Here is a 24,790-nt window from a genome sequence, read left to right as displayed (position 1 = left end):
GCTCCTTAGTTGTGACATGCGAACTGTTAGTTGCAGCATGCATGTGGGATATGGTTCCCTGGCCAGGGATCAAACCCAGGCCCCCTGCATTGGGAGCACGGAGTCTTAGGCCACTGCGCCACCAGGGAAGTCCCGGGAACTATATATTTTTAACAGCCTCTTCAGCTTCATTTCTCCCCACTACTCAACCATATGAAAATGGTATCTTTTCTCCATTTTACCCCACTCTCTCTCCACTGAGCTTTCACACTCTTGCCCCTCTTTACCTGCCTAATTCCTACACAATCCTTCAGGATGTAGCTGTGCAAAACGTTCCCTGATCTCCTAAAGTAGGGTGGTTTCCCTTACTGGGAGTTCCTCTAGGATCCCATCGCAGCATTCAGCACACGTATTCCAGTTTCTAGGACTCTCCCACTAGACAGTAAGCTCTACCAAAACTGAGGCAATGTCTGACTTCATGCCCCTATTCGTCATGACTCAACTTGTTGCAGATGAGAGATTTCCAATTCCAAACAGCTAACACAAATGGGAGTTTATTGCCTCATAAGTGTCCAGGAGTGCAGTAGGTCTCAACCATAGCTGGAGCACTCAGCTCTCATCCTCTACTTCTATCCATTCAGATTCTGTCTGTGAATTGGTCTTATTCTCTCCTACAACGGTCAGGCTTTCTCCATGTTGGGATTCAAAATAAGGGGGAAGTCTTCTCTACTGGCTCCACAGAAGAGTCCTGGGAAACCCTCAGATATTCCTTGGTTGGGTATATGCCAATCCCCGAACAAAAGAACAGAGTACTCTGGCAGGCCTGAGTTATTGTGGCTAAAGGGAGTGGGCAAGGCCTCGATCTGTTATTAGAAGATGGAAAGGATAGGGACTTCCTTGGTGGCACAGTGGTTAAGAATCCGCCTGCCAATGCGGGGAACATGGGTTCGAGCCCTGGTCCGGGAAGATCCCACATGCAGCGGAGCAACTAAGCCCGTGCGCCGCAACTTACTGAGCCTGTGCTCTAGAGCCCGCAAGTCACAACTACTGAGCCCGCGTGCCTAGAGTCTGTGCTCCGCAACAAGAGAAGCCACAGCAATGAGAACACTTGCACCGCAACGAAGAGTAGCCCCCCGCTTGCTGCAACTGGAGAAAGCCTGCACACAGCAACGAAGACCCAACGTAGCCAAAAAATAAATTTAATTAATTAATTTGAAAAAAAGATGTAAAGGTTAACAGTGTTCTCAGAACAACACTTGCCACTGAACCTCTCTGTACGTGCTCACATTGTGTCCCCTCTATGTGCAGTGTCCTGGCTCATCAGACCTATTCCATGGAGCAGCTTGAGCCATAACCAAGTGGCCAGTCGTGAAATTGAGCAGAGCCTAGACACTTCACAAGCTAGGACTGGGGGCAGCCAAAAAACCCAGCCTTGAGACACCCTAGTTCCAAAAACATTTGGGAGAATTTTTGATCACGGGGTAAGGGAACGTGAAACCGTTCCTGAAGAGAAAGAGGAAAAATAAAGAAAAAATAAGGACCAAAACCGAGAGTCAATGGCAAAACATAACAATTTCAATAACTGCCTAAGCCTAGAACCAACTCTTTCATCTGGCTGACAATGCCACATCTCTTGACTTACCCCAAACTAGAATGATGGCTTGTTTTTACGGCTTCCTTGACCATAATTAGTTTTCTTTTTATTTGTTTGCTTGTGTGTTGTTTAGAACCTGGCTTCTTCAAAAAAAAAGAAAAAAATTAGGTAGCATGCTACTATAATATGTTCAGAGAGAAACTGAACAGTCTGTGTGGTTTTCTTTACTTCTCATAAAAAGGGATTTCTACTGACTGGGGAAAAAAATTATCCAAGTGGGAAAGGAGTACCATATCCTAGTATGTTAAAGTAAGATTACAAAATTCTCTGCCTCAACAGAATGACATCCAAAGTACGCATTTCGAAGCCAACATTTTGCAGAGGAAAGAATACTATGCGCTATGTAAATACTTAGAGGAAGTTAGATATATTTTTTTAAGCTACAGAGATGAAGGTGGTACTGTTGGAGATACCTCTGTGGTATGATGATGGGCCAAGCTTTGTGACAGAAGCCATTCATTGCAAGAATTTAAAATGCAGCCATAAAATAACCCACAAATACGGAACGCCTAGCCAGCGGTCATCTCTCGAAAATGCTAAGAACATTATTTTTCACTGGAAAAGAAAAGGTGGTTATGTTTCTAGCCTGTTAAATAGATGGATGGCTTTTTTAGCAAAAGTTTATTACTGTGAATCTCCTTCACTTGAAAGGCTTATTTCTGACATTTCTCACCTCAACTCTTCGGGGAGATCATTATACTGACGGATTCTTAAGCTTGTGTTATGGGAAATGAAAGCCTAGGAAGATTAAGCCATTTTCCCTCGGCCACTGCTATAGGAACTGGCTGGAGCCGTGTCCTTGGATGGTAGCAGCTCTTTGCTGCCACCCCAAAGTGTGACCTTCAGTGACATTTCAGAAGGCCTGGGGAGGTGTTTCAATGTAAACGGGAAGAAAAATACCTTAAGTTTTGGCATTCCCAAGCCTAGAGCAAGTCTTTCTGGGTCCTCACAGAAATCTCAATTTTCAATATTTTGCTTTTGCTCAAAATAATGCTGCATATATTTCCAATAACCATGAGTATGAGTAAAGTTTGGTAAATAATGAGCAGTCCCCCACCAGCTTGTACAGGTGGAAATGGGCCTGAGGGTCACTCACCATTCTCAAATATTTATAGAACAACAACTGTGTGTGGAGCGCTATCAAATGCCAGCATCACAAAGTCCCAGCTAGAAAGGGTCCTTCAGGCCAGTGGGGAAATAAGACAATTACATATGCAAAATGAAATAATAGTATAGGGCCATGAATCATTAAATGATAAATGAATGGATGGGCAGGAAGTAGCTAGTAATTTCTGAGAAAGGAGGTACCCTTGAGAATGGGCAGGTATCGTCATCCAGTGGAACCCGGCCACCTGTGTTCAAATCCACTCCACCATCTGCCACCCCTACAACCTGAAGCAAATTATTTCACCTCTCTTTGCTTCAGTTTCCTGATCTGTAATGAGCCAAGATAGGGGTGGGGGATATGTAGAAGGAAAAACGGATACTTTGCCTTGTTTTCAACATGATTATGTTCTTTACAGTTCATAGTCAGATGAACAAAAACCACTTTGACTCCGAGATAAACCAAAAATGTCTGATTCTGTCCCCCCAAATAAAGAAATCTTGAATATTTCCCATAAACTCCCTTAAAAAAAAGCAATTCTATCTATTTCATGCAATGTTGTTGTCTGAAAATACATCACGACTTTTTTTTGAATTTTTGAATTTTATTTTATTTATTTTTTATACAGACATCATGACTTTTGAGAATATGATAATCACTCGAGAAGGTTGTTTTTTACTGTGAACAGATATGTAACCTCGGCAGCTTGGTAGGTTTTATCTCTTTAAATCCCTGTGTTTGGGTTTGCTGTGCCAGACCTTCTGAAGTTTGACTCTCCTGCATTCTTTGTAAGTAAACTTTTTCTTTCCTTTTTGAAATGCTCCTGTCTCTGAGCCTTCCTCTGACAGTAACAACAGTACCCACCTCTTAAAGCTATTATAAGGATTGAATTAATATTTACAAAGCACTTAGCACAGTGCTAGGCTTTTGTTCAATGATAAAGTGGTAGTAGTATTGAGAAGGCTTCCCAGAGAGGAGCAGACTTTATCTGGTCCAGAAAAATGAGGAAGATTTAGATGGCATAGGGAAAGGCATGAGGGCAAAAATCTCACAGCCTGACTGAGGAACCCTGAGTAACCTTGTGGGAATGGAACAAAGGATTTGCTTTGAGTGTGGCAAGAGAGACAACACGGCTGGGAGTATCAGTTGTGAATTACACATTGAAGGGCACGGTCTAACTGGTGAAGATAATAGAGTTAGTGATATTGTTTGTGGTCAGTGACATGACCACACTCTGCTGTAAGAAGTCCTTTTGTCCAATAATGCCTTTGGAGGCTAGAGCCCCCGTTAGTCCTGAATCGCTGTTTGAAGTTTAACTTGACTTTGCGAGCTGCCTTCTGCCTTTGCTGAAAATGAAGCAGACCATTGCTTCTTACCCACTCCCTCCAACCCCGACAATGCCAAAGCCTGCTGTTTCCTGGCAACCTGCTCAGCAGTCAGAATCGAAGCTATTTTGTAAACCAATTAGAGAAGCCATAATTAGCTCCTTTATTATGTCCTAATAGCATTTTTTTCTGCCCATCTTATTCGAGGTCAAACCACTTCAGCTCATCATATAATTTCTGCTAGCGTGTTGCGAGCTGTGCAACATTCATTTCAGTACTGGTTCTAGAACTCCTCTGCCACTGATCATGACACTAATCAAGAAGCTGAATTCACGTATGGACCAGTCTAGAGAACATGACTAATACTCTGTGAACTATGAGTCTGAAGCTTAATTCCCTTTTGCTTCTACATTTTGTTTTCTAACCTCTGAAATTCTACGCTTCCTTCTTAATTTGATTTTCTAATTTTTAAAAAATCACTGCATCATGTACTGGAAACAAAGAGCTTTTCCAATTTTCTGCCAGTTAAAATCTTTGCCTTTCAAAATCTTTGACCCTACCTGAATCTTCTCATCCTGGGAGTTTTTCTGTCTTGGCTAAGGAGCTCATAAGCTTTGTGAATGTCCTTTATGAATGTAACTATTTATCTATAGCAGTTTTAATTTACTTATTGGCTAGATTAAATAATTTAGTCAGCATGGTATTGGGAAAAGAGCACTGAGTACTTTTTTTTTTTTTTTTTTTTTGCGGTACGCGGGCCTTTCCCTGTGGTGGCCTCTCCCGTTGCGGAGCACAGGCTCTGGACGCGCGGGCTCAGCAGCCATGGCTCACGGGCCCAGCCGCTCCACGGCATGTGGGATCTTCCCAGACCGGGGCACGAACCCGTGTCCCCTGCATCGGCAGGCGGAATCTCAACCACTGCGCCACCAGGGAAGCCCGAGCACTGAGTTCTTGTCCTGACTTTGACACTGGCTCATCACATGTTCTCAAACAAGACACCTACGCACACTAAGCCTGACTTTTCTCATCTGTAAAACAAGAGGGTTGAACTAGATTAGACAATATCTAACATCCTTTCCAGCATTAAAATTTCATAATCCATGATCTCATGTGCATCTAATCGATCAAGATGTTCTAAGACGGATCACCTTACTCCATGGGGCTACACTGACTGTGATCAAAAACTTCTGACAAGGCTGCCAATGTTCTCTGCCTCCTGGGGTTCACACCCTAATGCAATCCTCTTCTCTCCAGTGTGAGCTGAACCTCATGACTCCTTCTATCCAACAGAATACAGCAAAAGTGATGGGATGTCATTTCATGATTAGGTGCGATACTGCAATGCAATCTGACGCTAGCCGCCGGGAGTGACTAGAGTCCACAGATTTAAGGGCACAGACCCCAACAAAATTGCCTGCACTTTAGATGCCAGCCACAAGTTTGGGCATCCCCAAGCCACTGACCCTTCTGAGCAGCGGGCTCCAGATCCAGGGATTCTCACTACCCTCTAGGGTTCAACAATTCATTAGAACAACTCACAGCACTCAGGAAAGTGCTATACTTAGAATTACAGTTTTATTGTAAAGGATACAAATTAGGACCAGGCAAATGAAGGCACACAGAGAAAAGTTGGGGAGGGCCTCTGATGCAGAGTTTTCATGTCCTCTCCCTGTAAAATCAGGACACAGCAACCTCTTAGTACATCAGTGCATTCGCAAGCCAGGAAGCTCACTGAGCTTCAGTTTCCAAAGTTTTTATTGCAGTTTCATTACTTGTCCTGGGTTGATTTAATCATTGGTTGAGCTCAGTCTCCAACCCCTTTTTCTCCCTGGAGGTTGAGCTAAAAATTCCAACCCTCTAATCTGACTTTGCATCCTTTTCATCTCATAAACTCAGGTATGGTCGAGGGTCCCACCATGAATAAAAAAGACACTCCTATAACTCAGGAAATTCCAAGGATGTAGAGGTTATCTTCCAGGAACCAGGAGCAAAGATGAGAAACATTCTTTATTATACTTTAGGTTACAAAAGATGGTGACTTTCATCTTGCTAGCAGATCAAATCTATTACTGGTTTTGATGAAGCAAAAGGCAAGGTATTGAGGGAGGCCTCAGTCCAACAACCCTCAAAGAACTGAATCCAAATTATTAGAGAAATGCAAATCAAAACCACAATGAGGTATCACTTCATACTGGTCAGATTGGCCATCATCAAAAAGTCTACAAATAATAAATGCTGGAGGAGGTGTAGAGAAAAGGGAACCCTCCTACACTGTTGGTGGGAATGTAAATTGGTGCAGCCACTATGGAGAACAGTAAGGAGGTTCCTTAGAAAACTAAAAATAGAGTTACTGTATGACCAGCAATCCCACTCCTGGGCATATACCTGGAAAAGATTAAAACTCTAATTTGAAAAGATACATACTCTGCAATGTTCATAGCAGCACTATGTACAATATCCAAGACATGGAAACAACCCTAGTGCCCATCAACATACGATTGGTTTAAGAAGATGTGGTATATATATACAACGGAATATTACTCAGCCATAAAAAAGGATGAAATAATGCCATTTGCAGCAATGTGGGTGGACCTAGAGATTATCATACTAAGTGAAGCAAATCAGACAAAGACAAATATTACATGATATCGCTTATATGTGAATTCCAAAAAATAATACAAACGAGCTTATTTACCAACAGAAACAGACTCACAGACATAGAAAGCAAACTTACGGTTACCAAAGGGGAAGGAGAGGGAGGGATAAATTAGGAGTATGGGATTGGCAGATACTATTTTATATACTACCATATATAAAACAGATAAACAACAAGGATTTACCATATAGCACAGGGAACTATATTCAATATCTTGTAATAACTTACAATGGAAAATAATTTTTAAAAAGAATATATATATCAGAATCACTTTGCTGTACACCTGAAACTAACACTATATTGTAAATCGACTATATTTCAATTTTTAAAGCCAAAAGGAACTGAATCCAGTCAACAACCATGTGTGTGAAATTGGAAGCTGATCCCTCCCCAGCTGAGCCTTCAGGTAACACCCTGATTTCAGCCTTTTAGGAAATTATATATATATATATATATTTTTTTTTTTTTTTTTGAACACACCGATGTGGGATCTTAGTTCCTGGCCCAGGGGTTGAACCTGTGCCCCCTGCAGTAGAAGCACGGAGTCTTAACCACTGGACAACCAGGGAAGTCCCAGCCTTATAAGAAATTCTGAAGCAGAGGACCCAGCTAAGCCCATCACAGATTTCTGACTCACAGTAACTATAAAATAATAAATATGTGTTGTTTTAATTTGCTAAAAGTTTGGGATAATTTGTTATGTAAGAATACACATAACTAATATACTGGCTACGCTGTGACTAAAAGACCATGATGTCCTGAACACAGAGAACCTAGAAGGTTAAACCAAATAAGTGGATTTCCTAAGTAATGCTAAGTAAATGAAAAAACTGAGATGGATCTGCTTAAGCAGAAAACTACTGGCATGAAGAGATTAAGTGACTTCCCTTAGATCAAACAGGAAGTAGTAAAGTGAAGATTTGAAGCCCCAGTGGCCAGAGTCCAGAACCTGTACAATAAAAATTCAAACTGCAAAACCACAAGATAACTGCCCAGGTCCCTTACTATCAAGGCGTTTCTCCCCCATAAGTTCTTATTTATATGCCTTTGTTTCCAAAGAGGATACAGAGTGTCTCAGTAATCCTACAATACACTGTAATAAAATTAAAATAAAATCTAGTGAGGAAATCAGAATGAAGAGACTATCAGGATAGAAAAAATAGAAGGAAGCTAGGAGGGCTTATTCACTGGGTAGAGGTGGGAGCCACAAATTCTGAACTCTGAATATTCAGGATTCTAGAACAGAAGAAAAAAATATGATCAATTACATGATGCACGGTGCTCTCCGAAGTTTAAAGCAATTTGTTGCACAGGAAAAGAACAACTATTAAAATCAGAGAAAATTTTTTTCCTGCAGGCTCTCACAAAGGAAATAGTGTGTAATATAGTCCTCAACAGCCACAAAAACATCTATAGGGAACAAAAATAATGTTAGCCAGCTTCCTGCTGATGGCTCAACACATGCACAGATTTTAGAGTAACTAGAAAAACGGATGCAATGCCTAGCTTCTCTCTCTTTCATTTTTTTTTTCTTTCTCAGTATTTTTTTTTATTCCTCCTACTCTGATACCTGTTCTTTGGTAATTTGAGCATTAGAGAAAAAGCTGTGAAATCTTGGGCTGAAAATGAAAACCAAGTACAAAATCACTATGACCATTACTGTTATCATAAAGAGGAGGAGGAAGAGGAAGAAGAGGAAGATGTAGTTCCCTAAGTAAATCAACTGCTTCTTTCCTTTGGACAAACTAACCCTCCTCCATAGCTGTGTGCCCTGCATTCTGCCATCCCACTAGTCAAAATTTAAATGTGCTATTAGGACACATTAGATTCCAACACTTGTATGTTCTCCGTTTGCAGTTGCAGTATGATACTATTTGATTTCTTTGCTGTGAAAACTAAATCCTACAACAGCCCAGCTGGGAATGTCCTGCCTCTTGTAACGATTTGAAGTCTCTGGATAACCTATTTGAACACTCATTATTTCGTGGATCCCAATGACCCTATAAATGAAGCTATTATATGATTATGGAAGAACTATTAAAAATAATATCAGGAAGCCAAGGGATATAAAACAAAGACATGAGTAATTGCTTTGGCCTGTGATCGTTAAATGTTTGGTTTCCATAAAAGGACAAGCACTTTAAATCGAGCTGGGAGAGGCAAAACGCTGTACAACTTCTTCCCAGAATGTCCTTTGGCAGATCAATGCCAATAGTTAGCCATCTAATTTCCATGTGATTGTTAGAATAGACAAGCGATGGGACTTCCCTGGCAGTCCAGTGGTTAGGACTCTGCACTTTCACTGCCGTGGCCCGGGTTCAATCCCAGGCTGGGGAACGAAGATCCCACAAGCCACCCCCTCGGACAAAAAAATAGACAAGTGATTCTCAAAGGTAAGGACCATCCCTCCACCCAAGATGGGGACTTCTCAGAATTTGGAGAAGTGAACTATGTAAGTTGAAATCACATTATAATGTTCTAATATTATTTTACATTGGAAAAAAGGAAAGTGTACATTTTCGATATGAAAATGTCTGAAAGTAATTCTCAACAAGCTCTTTGCTGCAGAGGACACAAAGAAGCACTGTTTCTCAAGGTCATAAGAAAGTAGGGGACATGGGGGCATGCCTCACTATGTACATACCCTGTAAATCAGTACAGGATCTGAGATTTCTATCGTTATCAATGAGGACACAGACCTAAAAGTTGAGAAACGTGCCAGACAGTTGACCATGAATGATTCATCTTTCTCTCCCCGGCACTTATCATTCCATTTACACAAAACTCCAGGACAAAAAAATCCAATCTGTGATTATAGAATGCATCCCAGTGGTTGCCTGGAGCGAGAGGTATGAGGAGTGGGAATTGACTGGGAAGGAACGCGAGGGAATCTTTTGGGGTGATGAAAATGTTCGGTTTCGTTTTTACTTTAATTAAAAAATATGTCATTGGGCTTCCCTGGTGGTGCAGTGGTTGAGAGTCCGCCTGCTGATGCAGGGGACACGGGTTCGTGCCCTGGTCCGGGAAGATCCCACATGCCGCGGAGCGACTGGGCCCGTGAGCCATGGCCGCTGAGCCTGAGCGTCCGGAGCCTGTGCTCCGCAACGGGAGAGGTCACAACAGTGAGAGGCCCGCGTATCGCAAAAAAAAAATAAAAATAAAAAAAATAATAAAGAATGAAATAATGCCATTTGCGATAACATGCATGGACCTAGAGATTTTCATTTCAAGTGAAACAAATCAGAAAGAGAAAGACAAATACCATATGATATCATTTATATGTGGAATTTAAAATATGACACAAATGAACCTATCTACAAAGCAGAAACAGACTCATAGACATAGAGAAGAGACTTGTGGTTGCCAAGGGGGAGGGGAGGTTGGAGAGAATGGATGGGTAGTTTGAGGTTAACACATGCAAACTATTATATATAGAATGGATAAACAACAAGGTCCTACTGTATGGCACAGGGAAATATAGTCAATATCCTATGATGAACCATTATGGAAAAGAATGTAAAAAAGAATGTGTACATATGTATAACTGAATCACTTTGCTGTACAACAGAAACTAACACAACATGATAAATCAACTATACTTTAATTTTAAAAAAAATTTTTAAGCCCTTCTCACTGGGCTTCTGCTTTCTGAGATGTATCTGAATCAAGCAGATGGGATCTGAACCACAATTGTTAGTTCAGACCCCATCAGATTCAGAAATATACCAGGCACCCCTAGTCTGCAGCTCCTGCCATCTCATTTTCTTTGAAAAATTCTTGACTTTAACTCCCATTCCATGCTCCCAATTCTGCCATCCACCCTCTCAGCTCTTGGCATCTTCTTTTCTGACATGCAATACATTGGCTTTGCTCCTTAACTCTGCCTTCACTTCCCAGTCTGGCTCTGATGCACTACTGTACCTGCTCCCCATACCTATGTCCTAACATGTGCCCCCACCTGTAGGTATGGAACAATGACCAGGGGACAATCAAGACATTAGAAATGCTGTATGTGGTGTTTCCATCCAAAGTTTTCAGGCTTTTCTCTCTTTTAAGCTTCAGAATCATTCTAGCTTGCTGTTTAGGGCTTGAGACTCCAAACCATGGTGTCACATTTCGATGAAGCCTAGGAAAGTATGAAGCAGTTATTAACGAGTCATGGACCATCATTTCTTTTGAAGCCTCTGTAGGTAGGAGTCTCTAGTTAGGCTTGAATCAGAACCACTTTTGATCTTGAAGCTTTGTAGATCAGGAGCTGCCTTGGGGAATAATGTCCTTCAGACTTCACACTGCTGTGGCTCACACTGGTGACAACTCCTCTACCACTGCCCAACCCTTGCAGACATTAAAGAGGTGACCCCCACATTACATTCCAATGACTAAGAACTGTAAAAACCCCCCTCCACTCTGCATCATGATCATTTAATCTAATTCATTGGATATTTGTTAGCATCTACTCTGCCAATGCACCATGCCAGCTACTCGAGGCATACAAAGAAAAATGAGACAAGTTTGCTTTGAAAAGAATTACAAATCCAAGTTTAAGGGGGAAAAAATCAAAAGTATTTATCAAAAAAAGTGGGGTGACCTATTCTCCACAATGCTTTATGAAAATCACAGAAGTAGAGGCCAGTGCCTGAAAGCCAGAGAAAAGAGAGTTCTTAAATAGTTAACTGATGAGAAAATCTGAGTTCTAACAGTACTATGAACCTGAGTACACAATTATGCAATCTAAAAACAGCAGCTTCCTCATAGATTATGCCATGGGAGTTGGGGTGGGAGGACACATAAATACAGAAAAGCCACCCTGTAGCATGCCTAAGGAATAGGTGTGGAGCTTATTTACAGTGAAGACTCTCAGAGTTTCTGATTTGGTAGATCTCAGATAAGTCCTAGGAAACTTCATTTTTAACAACCCGCTCCAGATTCTTCTGATGCAAGTTTCTGACCACAATTCTGAGACACGCTGACCCATACCAACAGGAGATAGGGACAGATCATGTCTAGCTGTCCCAACACTTAATTGGAATATTGAGATTCAAATATCCTGCTACCCTGCTATCAACTCATCATCTCTCACCATCCTTCATTAAAATGTTGTCTGAATGTGCAATAAAGGGCCTATAGCAAGTGAAGGAGCCTGACATTTAAGCTTTCTTTGCTTTACGGTAAATCCACTTATGTGAAGAAGTGAACCATGGAGTCAAGAAGGTGGAGTCCCATGGTGAGACTAGTTTCCTTAAAAGAGGAACAAGATAGCCAACTCTCTGCTCTCCACCATGTGAGGATACAACAAAAAGATAAGCATCCATAAACCAGGAAGTGTTCCCTAACTAGACACCAAATCTGCCAGAACCTTGATCTTGGATTTCTCAGCCTTCAGAACTGTGAGAAATAAAGGAGTTTTTTTGTTTAAACCAAAAAAGAAAAAAAAGAAAAAGAAGAAGAAGAAGTGAGCCATGGAAACATCTAGGTAAAGGACTTTCCAGGGAGAGGGAATGACCTTGAGGCAGGAGAATGTTGGGCGTGAGGCGAGTAAGAGGCCATGTGTCTGAAGCATAAAAGTGATGAGGAGAGCAGTAAACAATGAGGTCAGAGCTGTCATGGGGCCAGAGTTTGTCAGGTCTTGTTGGCCTTTGTAAGGACTTTAGCTTTTACTGACTAATGGAAACTATGAAGAAGAGAGATGGGATCTGACTTATGTTATAGTAGGGTCACTCTGGCTGCTGGGTTGAGAATAGATGAGGGAAGATGCAGGAACACCAGTTAAGAAGCCATTACAGTAACCCAGGCAAGAGGTGATGGTGGCTTGAACAAGCAGTAGAAGTGGTGAGAAGTGGAATATTCAGAATATATGCTGAAGGTAGAGCCTACAGGACTTGCTGATGGATTGGATGTGGGCTGTGAAAGAGAAGGGTTAAGAATGACTTCAACTCAGGGGTGCAGGGTTTCTTTTTGGAGTAATAAAAATGTTCTCAAATTGATTGTGGTAATGGTCACCCAACTCTGTGAATACACTAAAAGTCATTGAATTGTACACTTTAAATGGGTGACGTATGATATTTAAATTATATCTTAATACAACTGTTTTTTTTAAAATGACTTCAAGGTTTTGGGTCTGAGCAAGAGGAAGAATGAAGTCACCATTCATTGAGATGAGGAACACTGTGGAAAGAGCAGGTTTGACGGAGCTCAGTTGGGGATACAGTCATTTGGAGATGTACTAAATTTGAGATGACTATTAGACATCCAAATGGAAATATTCCTTAGGCAGTTGGATATTTAAATCTCAAGTTCACAAGAGTGGATGGGGCTGGAGATATGTTTGTTTTAGAAGGCAATAGATGAGACCACCTAGAGAGTGAATATAGATAATAAAGAGAAGAAGGCCAACGACTGAGCCCTGAGACACCCCAATATTAGGAGATCGGGGAAATGAAGAGAGAATGAAAGAAGAGGCAAGTCGGGTAGAAGGAAAACAGGATGATGTATGACCTGAAAGCCAGGCACAGCAAGTATTTTAAAGAGGGTAGAACAACCTTCTCAAATGCCTTTGACAAGTCAAGTAAGATGAGAACTAAATATTGGCCATTGGATTTAGCAATGTGTAGCTCCTGGAGACCTTAATAAGAGCAATTTTGAAGATGTGGCCAGGGTAAAAGCCTGATTGGAGCGGAATCAAGAGAGGATATAAGAAGAGAAATTAGAGGCAGGAAATGTGGCCGACTCAAGAAGTTTTGCAGTGAAGGGAAGGAGAGAGATGGAGTAGTAGCTGCAAGGATATGTGAGGTCAAGAGCTGTTTTTTGGGTTTTTTTTTAAGACGGGAAAACTAATGGTATGTGTGTATGCTGAGGAGAAATATTAGGTAAAGAGAGAAATTTTAATGGAGAGAAAGGAAAATTGCAGGAGTGATTTCCTGAGTAGAGGAGGGAAGGTGGGATCTACTAGGGAAGCAGAAAGGTTAGCCCTCTCTGGGAACTAGAAAATTCATCCAAAGTAACAAAAGAGAAGGCAGAGTACATGGGTAGGTACAGGTCAGTGGGTACATGTGGGATGAGAGCTTGTGGAAGTTCTCTTTTGATTGCTTCTATTTTGTCACTGAAGTAGTTAAGAAGACAGATCAATAACAACGCAGGTGGAGAGGTGGAGGAGTACTGAAGGTTTGAGAAGAGAGGAGAAGCTGTGAAATAATCATTAGAAAAAATGGTAGAGGAAGTGAACTTGGGAAATGTACAGTGATTGTAGAGCAGCAGTAAGGTCCACTTGAGGGTCATGATCATGAATTTAAAATGAGAACAGTCAACATGGTTACTTTTTTTTTTTCTTTTTGGCAGCCACGTTCAGCTTTCTACTGCAGGCAGAGTAAGTAGAGAGTTGGATCTAGCCACACTTTAACCATATTAATACCATAGTTTAGCCAGAAGCATGATAAAGTGAGAAAGGGCAAGCGAGTAGAGGATTTCTACAAGGGAGTAAGGATAATGACTATCAATGGAATTTGAGCAGAGTTAGGCAGGAAGCCATGTTATGAGAAGGATGAGGGACAGGAGAAAAACTAGCGTGATCAATGGAGGTAGGTCCCAGTGGGTTCAGACGATTATTAACACTGAGGTATTAGAGAGAGTGAGCTGCAAAGATAGGAGGAGATGGCCAGAGACTGGGATGTTGGAAACATATATAAAAAGTTCCAGTCACTGACAATGACAAGGTCTACCACATGACTATGAGAGTAAGTAGCTGAGATAGAATGGAAGACAAGACCACTGGGGGCAGAGGGGAGGTCAGAGAAGGTGTATTAATCAGGTTTCTTATTTTCTATATTTTACGATGCTTAGACATCTTGGGGCATTTCAACCTGGGGAAGGACTGCCTCTCCCAGGATTTGCATATTCCTAGAGATAGAAAACAACTTGCCTTTGAACATGTCTTTGATATGCACACCAACCAATTCAGAGTCCAACCACCTCCTTTTACCAGCCTCTGTCAGTTCAGAACACTATCCCCTTGCCCTAAATCACCCCGGAGCCAAGTACAGGACAACTAGAGACAACCTGGTAGCCCAGAGCCTGCTGAAATTATTCAAGCTCTCCAATCCTAAACTTGGTCAACTTGCCTATCTCGCTTCACCCATTCCTTCCCCCGAAAAACCACAATAAACGCCCTGGGCCACACTTTCCCCTCTGTTCCTTCTGCCTCATAGCTGATCGTGGTGCTTCCCCACATGATTTCACATGGAATGTGTGTGTGTGTGCGTGTGTGTGTGTGTGTGTGTGTGTGTGTGTGTGTGTGATGTGGTGGCCCCTTCCTCTTGGGAATTATAAGTAATAAACTCTCCTTTCAAGGTAGTTGTCTCTATGTCTGTCATCTTACTATACCTGATTAAAACAAAATCCTGGATACATTTAAAAACAGAGCATAGGGCTTCCCTGGTGGCGCAGTGGTTGAGAGTCCGCCTGCCGATGCAGGGGACACAGGTTCGTGCCCTGGTCCGGGATGATCCCACATGCCGTGGAGCGGCTGGGCCCGTGAGCCATGGCCGCTGAGCCTGCGCGTCCGGAGCCTGTGCTCCGCAACGGGAGAGGCCACAACAGTGAGAGGCCCGCGTACCACAAAAAAAAAAAAGAGAAAAAAAGAATATAGAAATGGCAAATATAAGGAGCAGCCATATCCTTTGAACTGAGACACAGCAGTGCCGAAGAAACTCCTCCAGGCCTGAGACCCAGACCTTGCTGGAGGGCGCAGCTGTGTCTCACTGGACAGCAGAGAAGTTGAGGTTGCGTTGTGCTGTGCTGGCAAAACTTGCTGGAAATAATCCACCCTCTGAGGCTTTACTGAAAGTGGAAAGCTGTTCTCCGGGAGGTGTCTCACCAGAGGCACTTTACTACAAAACCATCCGAGGGAGGAGGAGGTGCCAGGGAGAGCTGGTGTCCACGGGGTGCCCCTAACTACGATGCAGTGCAGGAGATGGGGCAGGAGAAGCCACCCGCGTGCTTGCTGCAGGAGCCTGCCAAGCAAGCACACTGGAACCAGTAAGAAAACCCTTTCCTGTGGCAACATCTCTCTGGGAAGGAAAAATATTTACAGGGCCCATATCTGTTTTCACAAAGCAGTCAAAAAGGGTGAATTTAGAGCTCAGAGGCAATAAACTGATAATTGGCACAAGCATTTCAAAAGAATTAAGAACAAAAATAATCCCCACTAGTCTACAGAATTAAAGCCCAAAATCCTGTACACACGTGCACTTTCCTGATCTTCCGGTTGTTTACATAGTTGGTGTTATTTGCTCTTACTGTTCCTCTTGTTTGAAATGTCCTCATACCCTTTGTCACTTTTTAATTAAGAAAGCGTCCGCAAGTATCCCAATACCATCATCCTTCTAGGTAAAGCTGAAATGTAACCTCTGCGAAGTTTTCCCTGATCCTTTAAGTTGGAACTAACTACTACTTACATGTTCCTATAATTTTTGTTTACACACTTTTCTAATGGCAGGAGAAAGCTGAATCACTTTGTATGAAAAACAGTCCATGAAATTCAACTTTTCTTTCCAAATAAACTTTAGAAACACTGTATATGAGGAAATAAGGAGATGCCAGTCCAGCCAGCCAGGTCAATGCAATCAGTTCAGTGGATTCATGTGGTAACCAACGTTGCAGTCAGATTCACTTCCTCTCAGGGATGTGAAGCATCATTTACATTAGTATCTTCCTGGTGCCTTATCCATCTAGCAAGCAATAAGCACTTGCTGAATTGAAAGTTTGGTGAGGTAACTTTCCCTAGAGTCAAAGCTTTAAATTAAAAAAAATGTATCTAATAATAGAATTTCAGACATGTGCCATGACAGGAAACTACTCATCTAGTCCAAAAATGTGTCTTAAAAAAAATAGTAAAAGAAACATAAAGTTGGAGGTCTTACACATTCTGATTTCAAAATGTATTACAAAGTTACAGTAATCAAAACAGGGCGCTACTAGCAGAAAGACAGGCATGTAGACCAAAGGAACAGGATAGAGAGCCCAGAAAGAAACCCACTCATATGTGGTCAGACGATCTATGACAAGGGTGCCAAGATCAGTTAATGGAGAAAGGACAAATGATGCTGGGAAAACTGGATATCCACATGCAAAAGAATGAAGTTTGACCCTTACCTTGTACCGTATACAAAAATCAACTCAGAATAGAGCAAAGACCTAAATGTTAGATCTAAAACTATATATCTCCAAAAAAAATAGGCAATAGCTTCATGACGTTGGATTTGGCAATGATTTCTTGTATATGACACCAAGAGCACAGGCAACAAAAGAACAAATAAGTAAGTGGGACTACATCAAACTTAAAAACCTCCGTATATCTAAGGACACGATAAACAGAGTGAAAAGACAACCTACAGAACGCGAGAAACTATTTGCAAATCATTTACCTGAAAAAGGGTGAATATCCAGAACATATAAAGAACTTCTACAACTCAACAACAACAAAAACAATTAAAAGCCGAGCAAAGGCCTTGAATAGCCATTTCTCCAGAGACGACATATGAAATAGCCAACAAGCATCTGCTCAATATCACTAATACTTAGGGAAATGAAAACTAAAACCCTAAGGAGATATCACCTCACACTCATTAGGATGGCTACTATCAAAAAACAAAAACCAGAAAATTACAAGTGTTGGCAAGGATATGGAGAGATTGGAACCTCTGTGCACTGTTGTTGGGAATGTAAAGCAGTGTTGTTGCCATGGAAAACAGTATGGTGGTTCCTCGAAAAGTTAAAAATGAAAATACCATATGATCCAGCAATCCTACTTTTGAGCAGATATCCAAAAGAACTGGACGCAGGATCCTGAAGACATATTTGCATACCCATTTTTATAGCAGCATTATTCACAGTAGCCAAGAGGTAGAGGCAACTCAAGTGTCCGTTGATGAATAAACAAAATGTGGGATATACATACAATAGAATATTATACAGCCTTAAAAAGGAAGAAAATCTTGACACACGCTACAACACGTATGAAACTTGAGGACATTATGCTAAGAGAAATAAGCCAGTTCACAAAAAGACAAGCACTGGAATGATTCCATTTACATGAGGTGTCTAGAATAGTCAAATTCATAGAAACAGATAGTAGCATGGAGGTTGCCAAGGGCTGGGGGCAGGGAGGAATGGGGAGTTGTTGTTTAATGAGCACAGGGTTTCAGTTTTGCAGGATGAAAGTGTTCTAGAGATTGCACAACAATGTGAATATTCTTAACACTACTGAACTGTACTTTTAGAAATGGTTAAGATGACAAATTTTATGTTTTTTCTTTACTGCAATTAAAAAGGAAAAAAATACATGGTTAATTAGAATCCATAGAAACCCTCAAAACTCTTTTTCGTTAGTCTATGAGTTCACCCTTCTTTCTATATGTTACAAATCTGCTAACAAATAGGAAAAACAATGTCTGGTTTTAGTTTCCTCTTTTCACATATAAAGTCCATCTTCCTGTGGAGGTGCCACTGAATAGCTTAGCCCCCAGCATACCTCACTGCACCCAACCCAATCCTATCCTCTCAGAACACATCTTAACCAGGAAAGCAGATGGATAATGGGGCCAGGATAATGTACAGTGACTATACTACATTACAGTAAATTGACTTGAACATCTTTAATCTAAGGAATTCTAAAGTCCACCCATTTGCTATCTCAGCTCATCCTCATATGAACTTTGTGAAATAAAGAAGGAAGGTAATATTACTCTCTCATTAAATATGAAACTAGAAACACACAGATCTTAAGATGCGTAGGTCCATCCTGTACTAGAGATCATTATCCTGCAACGATCCTATGGTACACGGATGGTGTAAAAACTACATTTAGAAGTCAGAACTCCCAGAAGTTCAAATATCTGTTTTAGTTACAAGTATTTGTTTTGATTGGGAAACATCTCTAAAACAAGCATTGGTTTCAATAATTGAAACAAAGCAATCATTTGTTTTGAAACTTTCTCTTTTAAAAAAAATATGTAGGGAACATAGGGGCACAGATCCAATATACATAAACAGAAGACAAGTTAAATGGGCTTACTGGCAGGAAGTGGTTTAAATTGTTTCCAAAGTTTTATTCTGTTGTTTAGATCAGGGGTCAGCCTGGCCTAGATGTTAACTAGTTGACCACATGTGGAGAGATAAGGGAACAGGAAGACTTTTCACAGGTCCATTTCAAACAAAACAAAACTGCATATAACTCGTGGATTTATCCAATAGACGAAGGGAGTGATGATTCACTTCTTAAAGGATTTTCTTTTTTTTAACATTTATTTATTTTTGGCTGTGTTGGGTCTTCGTTGCTGTGTGCGGGCTTTCTCTAGTTGCAGTGAGTGGGGGCTACTCTTCGTGTGACACGTGGGCTCAGTAGTTGTGGCTCGTGGGCTCAGTAGTTGTGGCTCATGGGCTCTAGAGCTCAAGCTCAGTAGTTGTGGCACACAGGCTTAGTTGCTCCGCGGCATGTGCGACCTTCCCGGACCAGGGCTCAAACCCATGTCTCCTGCATTGGCAGGCGGATTCTTAACGACTGAACCACCAGGGAAGCCCCTAGGGGTTTTCTTTATAAAGATAAAGCACGATTCCATTTACAGAAATTCAATCTCAATCCAACCTACCATCAAAGTATATAACTCTAATAAAGCAAGGTAGAAAATGAACTCATTTCAGATAAAATTGTAACAGGTTCTATGAAGATATAGCAATACCCTAGGTAGAAAAATGAAATTACAATATATTAGTGGAGATAAAGTTAACAGATTACAAATATGCACATACTTAGGCATAATTGAATGCTAAGCAATCCTAGGGTAGAGGAACTAAAGAAGTAACATCAAAGAATTCTATGATCTGCAACAATGATGGGTAAAATGACCAATAGCTTACATACCCATGAATGGGGAAAGGACGCCAATTCTAACAAGCTAACCACTACCACCACCTCCAGTTCATCTCCTTGCTTTAGTTGCCACTCCCTTTCCTTTAGCCCTTAGTCATGCCTAGCTTCTGCTGCAGTTTCTACCATGCAACAATTAGATTCCAAACCAAAGCAGGAAAAGAAAGGACACATTGCAAACTTAAAGATTAAAGACCCAGGGCTTCCCTGGTGGTGCAGTGGTTGAGAGTCCGCCTGCCGATGTCCCCTGCTGGGACACGGGTTCGTGCCCTGGTCCGGGAAGATTCCACATGCCGTGGAGCGGCTGGGCCCGTGAGCCATGGCTGCTGAGCCTGCGCGTCTGGAGCCTGTGTTCCGCAACGGGAGAGGCTACAACAGTAAGAGGCCCGCGTACCGCAAAAAAAAAAAAAAAAAAAAAAGATTAAACACCCAGAACGAAAGACAGAAAGCTTCAAAATTTAGTGATTTGTGCACCTTTAATCCTTGTCACAGGATAGTACAAGGATACGTAATGTACAACGTGAGAAATATAATTAACACTGCTAGAGGTGATATATGAAAGCTGTTAAGAGAGTAAATCCTAAGAGTTCTCACCACAAGAAAAAAAATGTTTCTATTTCTTTAATTTTGTATCTATATGAGATGATGGATGTCCACTAATCTTATTGTGATAATCATTTCATGATGTATGTAAGTCAAGTCATTATGTGTACACATTAAACTTATACAGTGCTGTCTGTCAACTATAGCTCCAGAAAACTGGCAGGAAAAAAAAAAAAGATAGTACAAACTCTCATATGCTCTTCATCTGGATTCAGCAATTGTTAACATTTATCATATTTGCTTTATTAATCTCATTCTCTATCTATCTACATATTGAACCATTTAAGAGCAAATTGAGATATCATGCTCCTTTACCCCTAAACACTTCAACGTGTATTTCCTAAGAAGAAGGACATTCTCTTATGAGACTGCAATAAAATTATCCAAATCAGGAAACTTAATATGATTACAATATTATTATCTAACATATATTCTATATTCAAATTTTGCCAATTGTCACAGTAATGTTCTTATTGCTCTTCTTCCTACTCCATGATCCAATCCAGGATCACCCATGTTTAGTTAGTTATCTTGTTGCTTTCATCTCTTTTAATCTGGTAAAATTTCATAGCCTTTGTCTTTCATGACATTAACCTTTTTTAAGACGACGGGATAGTTACCTAGATTTGTCTACCTCAAATACAGGTTATGTATTTTTTGGTAGGAATACCACATTATGTTATGTCCTTTTTAAGATAACACATCAGGAACTGTATAATATCCATTTCCCCCCATAACTCATGATGTTAATTTTGATCATTTGGTGTGGTGGTGTCCACCAACTTTCACTATTGTAAACCTTTTTATTTTGTAATTGATATGTAATTTATGGGGATTATTTTGAGACTATGTAAATATTATATTCCACATCACACCTTTACTTTCTAGTTTTAGCATCTTTTGATGATTCTTGCCTAAATCAATTTTTTTTTTTTTTTTTTTTTTTTTTTTGCGGAACGCGGGCCTCTCACTGTTGTGGCCTCTCCCGTTGCGGAGCACAGGCTCCGGACGCGCAGGCTCAGCGGCCACAGGCTCCGGACGCGCAGGCTCAGCGGCCATGGCTCACGGGCCCAGCCGCTCCGCGGCATGTGGGATCTTCCCGGACCGGGGCACGAACCCGTGTCCTCTACATAGGCAGGCGGATTCTCAACCACTGCGCCACCAGGAAAGCCCCTAAATCAATTTTTTATTGAGATACAATTCACGTATTATAAAATTCACTATTTGAAAGTGTACAATTCATTGGTTTTTAGTGTATTCACAAAGTTGTGCACCGATCACCATTATCTAATTCCAGAACATTTTCGTTACCCCAGAAAGAAACCTTTCACCCCTTAGCAGTCATTCTCCTTTCCTTTGCTCTTTCCAGCCCCTGGGAACCACTAATCTACTTTCTGTCTTTGTCGATTTGGCTATTTCAGACGTTTCATATCAACGGATTCATACAATATGTGATCCTTTGTGTCTGGCCTCTTTAATTGAACATGTATTCAAAGTTCATTCATATGGTAGTTTTAATCAATCCCTCATTCCTTTTTACCTAAATCAATTATTACTATGGTTCTTGAAAAATGATGATACTCTACATCATTCCATCGACACTTACTAGTTAACATAATTTTTATCTCCCTTTATCAGGAAAGCACTTTAAGAAAATTGGAAGCACTTTAAGAAAATTGCACGATGAAGTTAATTTTAGACAGGGTTCCCTTGCCCTCAAGTCGTTTCCAATCTTAGAAGAAAGGGCTTACAAAGACTATCTTCTCTACTTCCCACTTGAACAAGCAGCAATGTGTCTCTCTCCGTCTGTCATCCACGGGCTCCTCCCCCTTCTCCAGGTGCCCCTCCCCGGCGGCTCAAGAGGCGGAAGTGACGCACCGGAAGAGTCCCTCTTCCCCTTGCAGTGGGAGGAAGGAATCAAATCCCCAAGATGGCGGCGGCGTCGGAGGAAAGGATGGTGGAGGAAGGAGGCGGTGGCCACGGCGACGGCGGCTCCCCTTCGGCCATCGGCTCTACCCAGCGACTGCCCCCACCTCCCCCGCCCCAGCCCCCGCAGCCGGGGTCCCAGGCTCCCCCGGCCCCGGCGCTGGCTCCGGACCAGCTGCCTCAAAACAACACGCTCGTGGCGCTGCCCATCGTAGCCATCGAAAACATCCTCAGCTTTATGTCCTACGACGAAATTAGCCAGCTCCGCCTGGTGAGGCCCCCACGGAACCCCCGCCGCCCTCTCCGCCGGGCCGAGGTTTGGGGAGGGCCCGAGAGGGAAAGAGCGTTCCTCGGGGAGGGAGCCCCTTGGGAGCCGCAGCCGGCGCCAGAGCACCGAGCGCGCCCCTCCCGCCCCAAAGTCTCTGTCGGGGCCGGTCCGCGGGTCTTGTCCGGATTTTGCCCTTGCTTTGGGGCTGGGGGCGACTGCCTGCGGGAACTTGGCCTTGGGGGGCTCCGTGCCCCCCACCCGGAAGCGGGGCCGCGGCCGGGGAGGCAGCGGGAGCTGGGCTTCCCACCTCCTTCCGACCTGAAAGTGGACGCCGGAGGGGTCTCGCCACCTGCCTTTTGTATATCACCCTCCAGCCCCCGGCCGGAGTTGGGGGGCCAGCACTCCGAAGTAGGCGAGATGATCCCAGCCAGGTTTGGTTTGTCTGCGAGAATAACGTATTGTTCCCCCGCCCCCCCCCCCGCCAAGTTTTCTTGTTGCAGAAAATAAAGTCGGATCGGTCGGTCCTCCCAAAAGCCGGTAGAGGTTTGGAGGAATTGGAACGTAGCCTCAACCCCAGCGCCCTAGTTGACCAGTAAAGTAGAGCCCTGAGAAGTGACTATTCCGGCTTTGCCTCACCCCTGATACTTCCCACCCATAGTGAAGCAACTTGCCCCTTGAGAAGGTTTTTTTTTTTCTTTCCTGCAGTTCGTTTTCTAACTAGTGATTTACGCCCACCCGCCAGCTTTAGGAGAGGTTTTATACCTTAAAATCACAGTAGTTCAGTCCATGATTTATGAAAATAAATTGCCATTGGGATTTTCTTCATTCCAGAAGTTTCACTGAAGGTTTGATGAATATCTTAGGTCAGTCAGGTATTTTGCTTCCTTTCAGTGAATTTAAATGGTAAGGAAATTGAAGGAGGTGGACATTTTGAAATGATTGCAGACCGATTCTGTGTGGAAGCTAAATCTGTGGTCGTGTTGTTTTTAAGAGGACAAAGACATATTGCTGAATGTGCTGTGTATAGCATTTTCTTAATAATCAATATGCCATATTTTAGGTGTACACCTCCAATCTAAAATTGATTATAATTGTATTTCTGCAAGTATACTTATTTTTTAAAGGAAGCTTGTAAATATTCATTCAAACTGGTGGACAGTTGTTGGGTTTTTTTCTTGTCAACATAGCACATTAACCATGCCAGTCTGCAGGATGGAAAATTCTTCATTTGAAAAGTGATATTTCAAAATGATTGTCCCTTAATTTCCAGGACATGTCATCCAGAATTTCTTGTAGAATCTTAAATATTCCTTCAAATTTTTGTAAAGGATGATGTTTGATCAGAATTCATGGTATACATTCCTGGTGTCTGGAAATTGGCCATAGCATTTGATTGAATTGAGCCTTTCAGCCAGACAATGCCTTTGTAAAGCTTGGGATGTTCACAGTTCTGTTTTATAAGTGTTGAGGAGAACTGGGTGGGGGGGTTATTCATTTGTAGGTCATTTTATTTTTTAAAAAATTAAAAACGTTTTTAAAGGGGGGAAAACCAGCCTGTCCTAGGGGACAAAGTTAAAAACACACCCCACAATTTATTAGTAAATGACATCTCTTTCAAGTGAAGTATTCAGCTGCATTCTTAATTTTTAAGCAGTTATCTATTCTAGTGTTTTAAAGATACAAATTTGTAGTTTCAAAGATTTTTTCCATAAGGAGTCCCTTACCACCCCTCCACTCCTACCCCCCAAAAAGATTCTGCTGCCAGTTTTACATCTTAAAGATGTTTTTTTTCCTCTGCTTTAGTAATGGGGAACTATTTCTTATTCCTTTCTTAATGTTAATGGATAATTCTTAGATTAAATGGATAATCTTTTGTGGGATTTGGAAGTGTCTTTGGTTGTAGATTCATTGGTTTGATGTCATAAGGTACAATTCAAGTAACATGAAAGATTCTTTCTTGCCACTAGATGTCAGCATTAATTTAATTACGATCGTTTAATGAAATTGGCTGCCTAGAGATAGTGCTCGTTAGGTCCTTTACATGCCTTTTCTCATTTAAGTGACCATTTATACCTAAATGCTGTTTGCCGGAAAATCAGTAGCAGTGTGTGTGTGCTGCTCTCTGGCATATAAATTACGTAGTTCCTTGAGTGGAGTTAGGTTGGATATAATTGGAAGAGAGTGATATTGATTAAGAACAGAATTGGTTTCCATAAAGCTAAATGTCAACTATTCATTGGTTGATGAGCTAGTTTATTTTTCAGGTGTTTCTTTTTTTTTTCTTCCTTCCCAATTTACTTGCCTTATTAGGACCTCAGTCATAACTATTGTTAGCACCTAAATTAGAGGACAGGT

General features: G+C 41.7%; 2 protein-coding genes across 4 annotated transcripts in view; one reads left to right on the top strand and one right to left on the bottom strand.

The window, feature by feature from the left end:
- Window positions 1-24,790, bottom strand: part of TP53BP2 (tumor protein p53 binding protein 2) — a 194,343-nt gene that overhangs the window by 110,985 nt on the left and 58,568 nt on the right. The window lies entirely within an intron of this gene.
- FBXO28 (F-box protein 28) overlaps window positions 22,152-24,790 on the top strand; it is a 30,430-nt gene continuing 27,791 nt past the window's right edge. For all 3 annotated transcript variants that reach the window (XM_082612764.1, XM_082612763.1, XM_082612765.1), the window contains exon 1: window positions 22,152-22,438. In XM_082612764.1, coding sequence (XP_082468890.1) covers window positions 22,172-22,438 — 267 coding nt within the window. In that variant the 5' untranslated portion in view covers window positions 22,152-22,171. The remainder of the gene's footprint in view (window positions 22,439-24,790) is intronic.

Source organism: Mesoplodon mirus, assembly GCF_964341445.2.
Source record: "Mesoplodon mirus genome assembly, chromosome: 3".
Lineage (NCBI taxonomy): Eukaryota > Metazoa > Chordata > Mammalia > Artiodactyla > Ziphiidae > Mesoplodon > Mesoplodon mirus.
The sequence above is the reverse complement of the archived record's forward strand: the minus strand, read 5'-3'. Positions and strand labels throughout refer to the sequence as shown.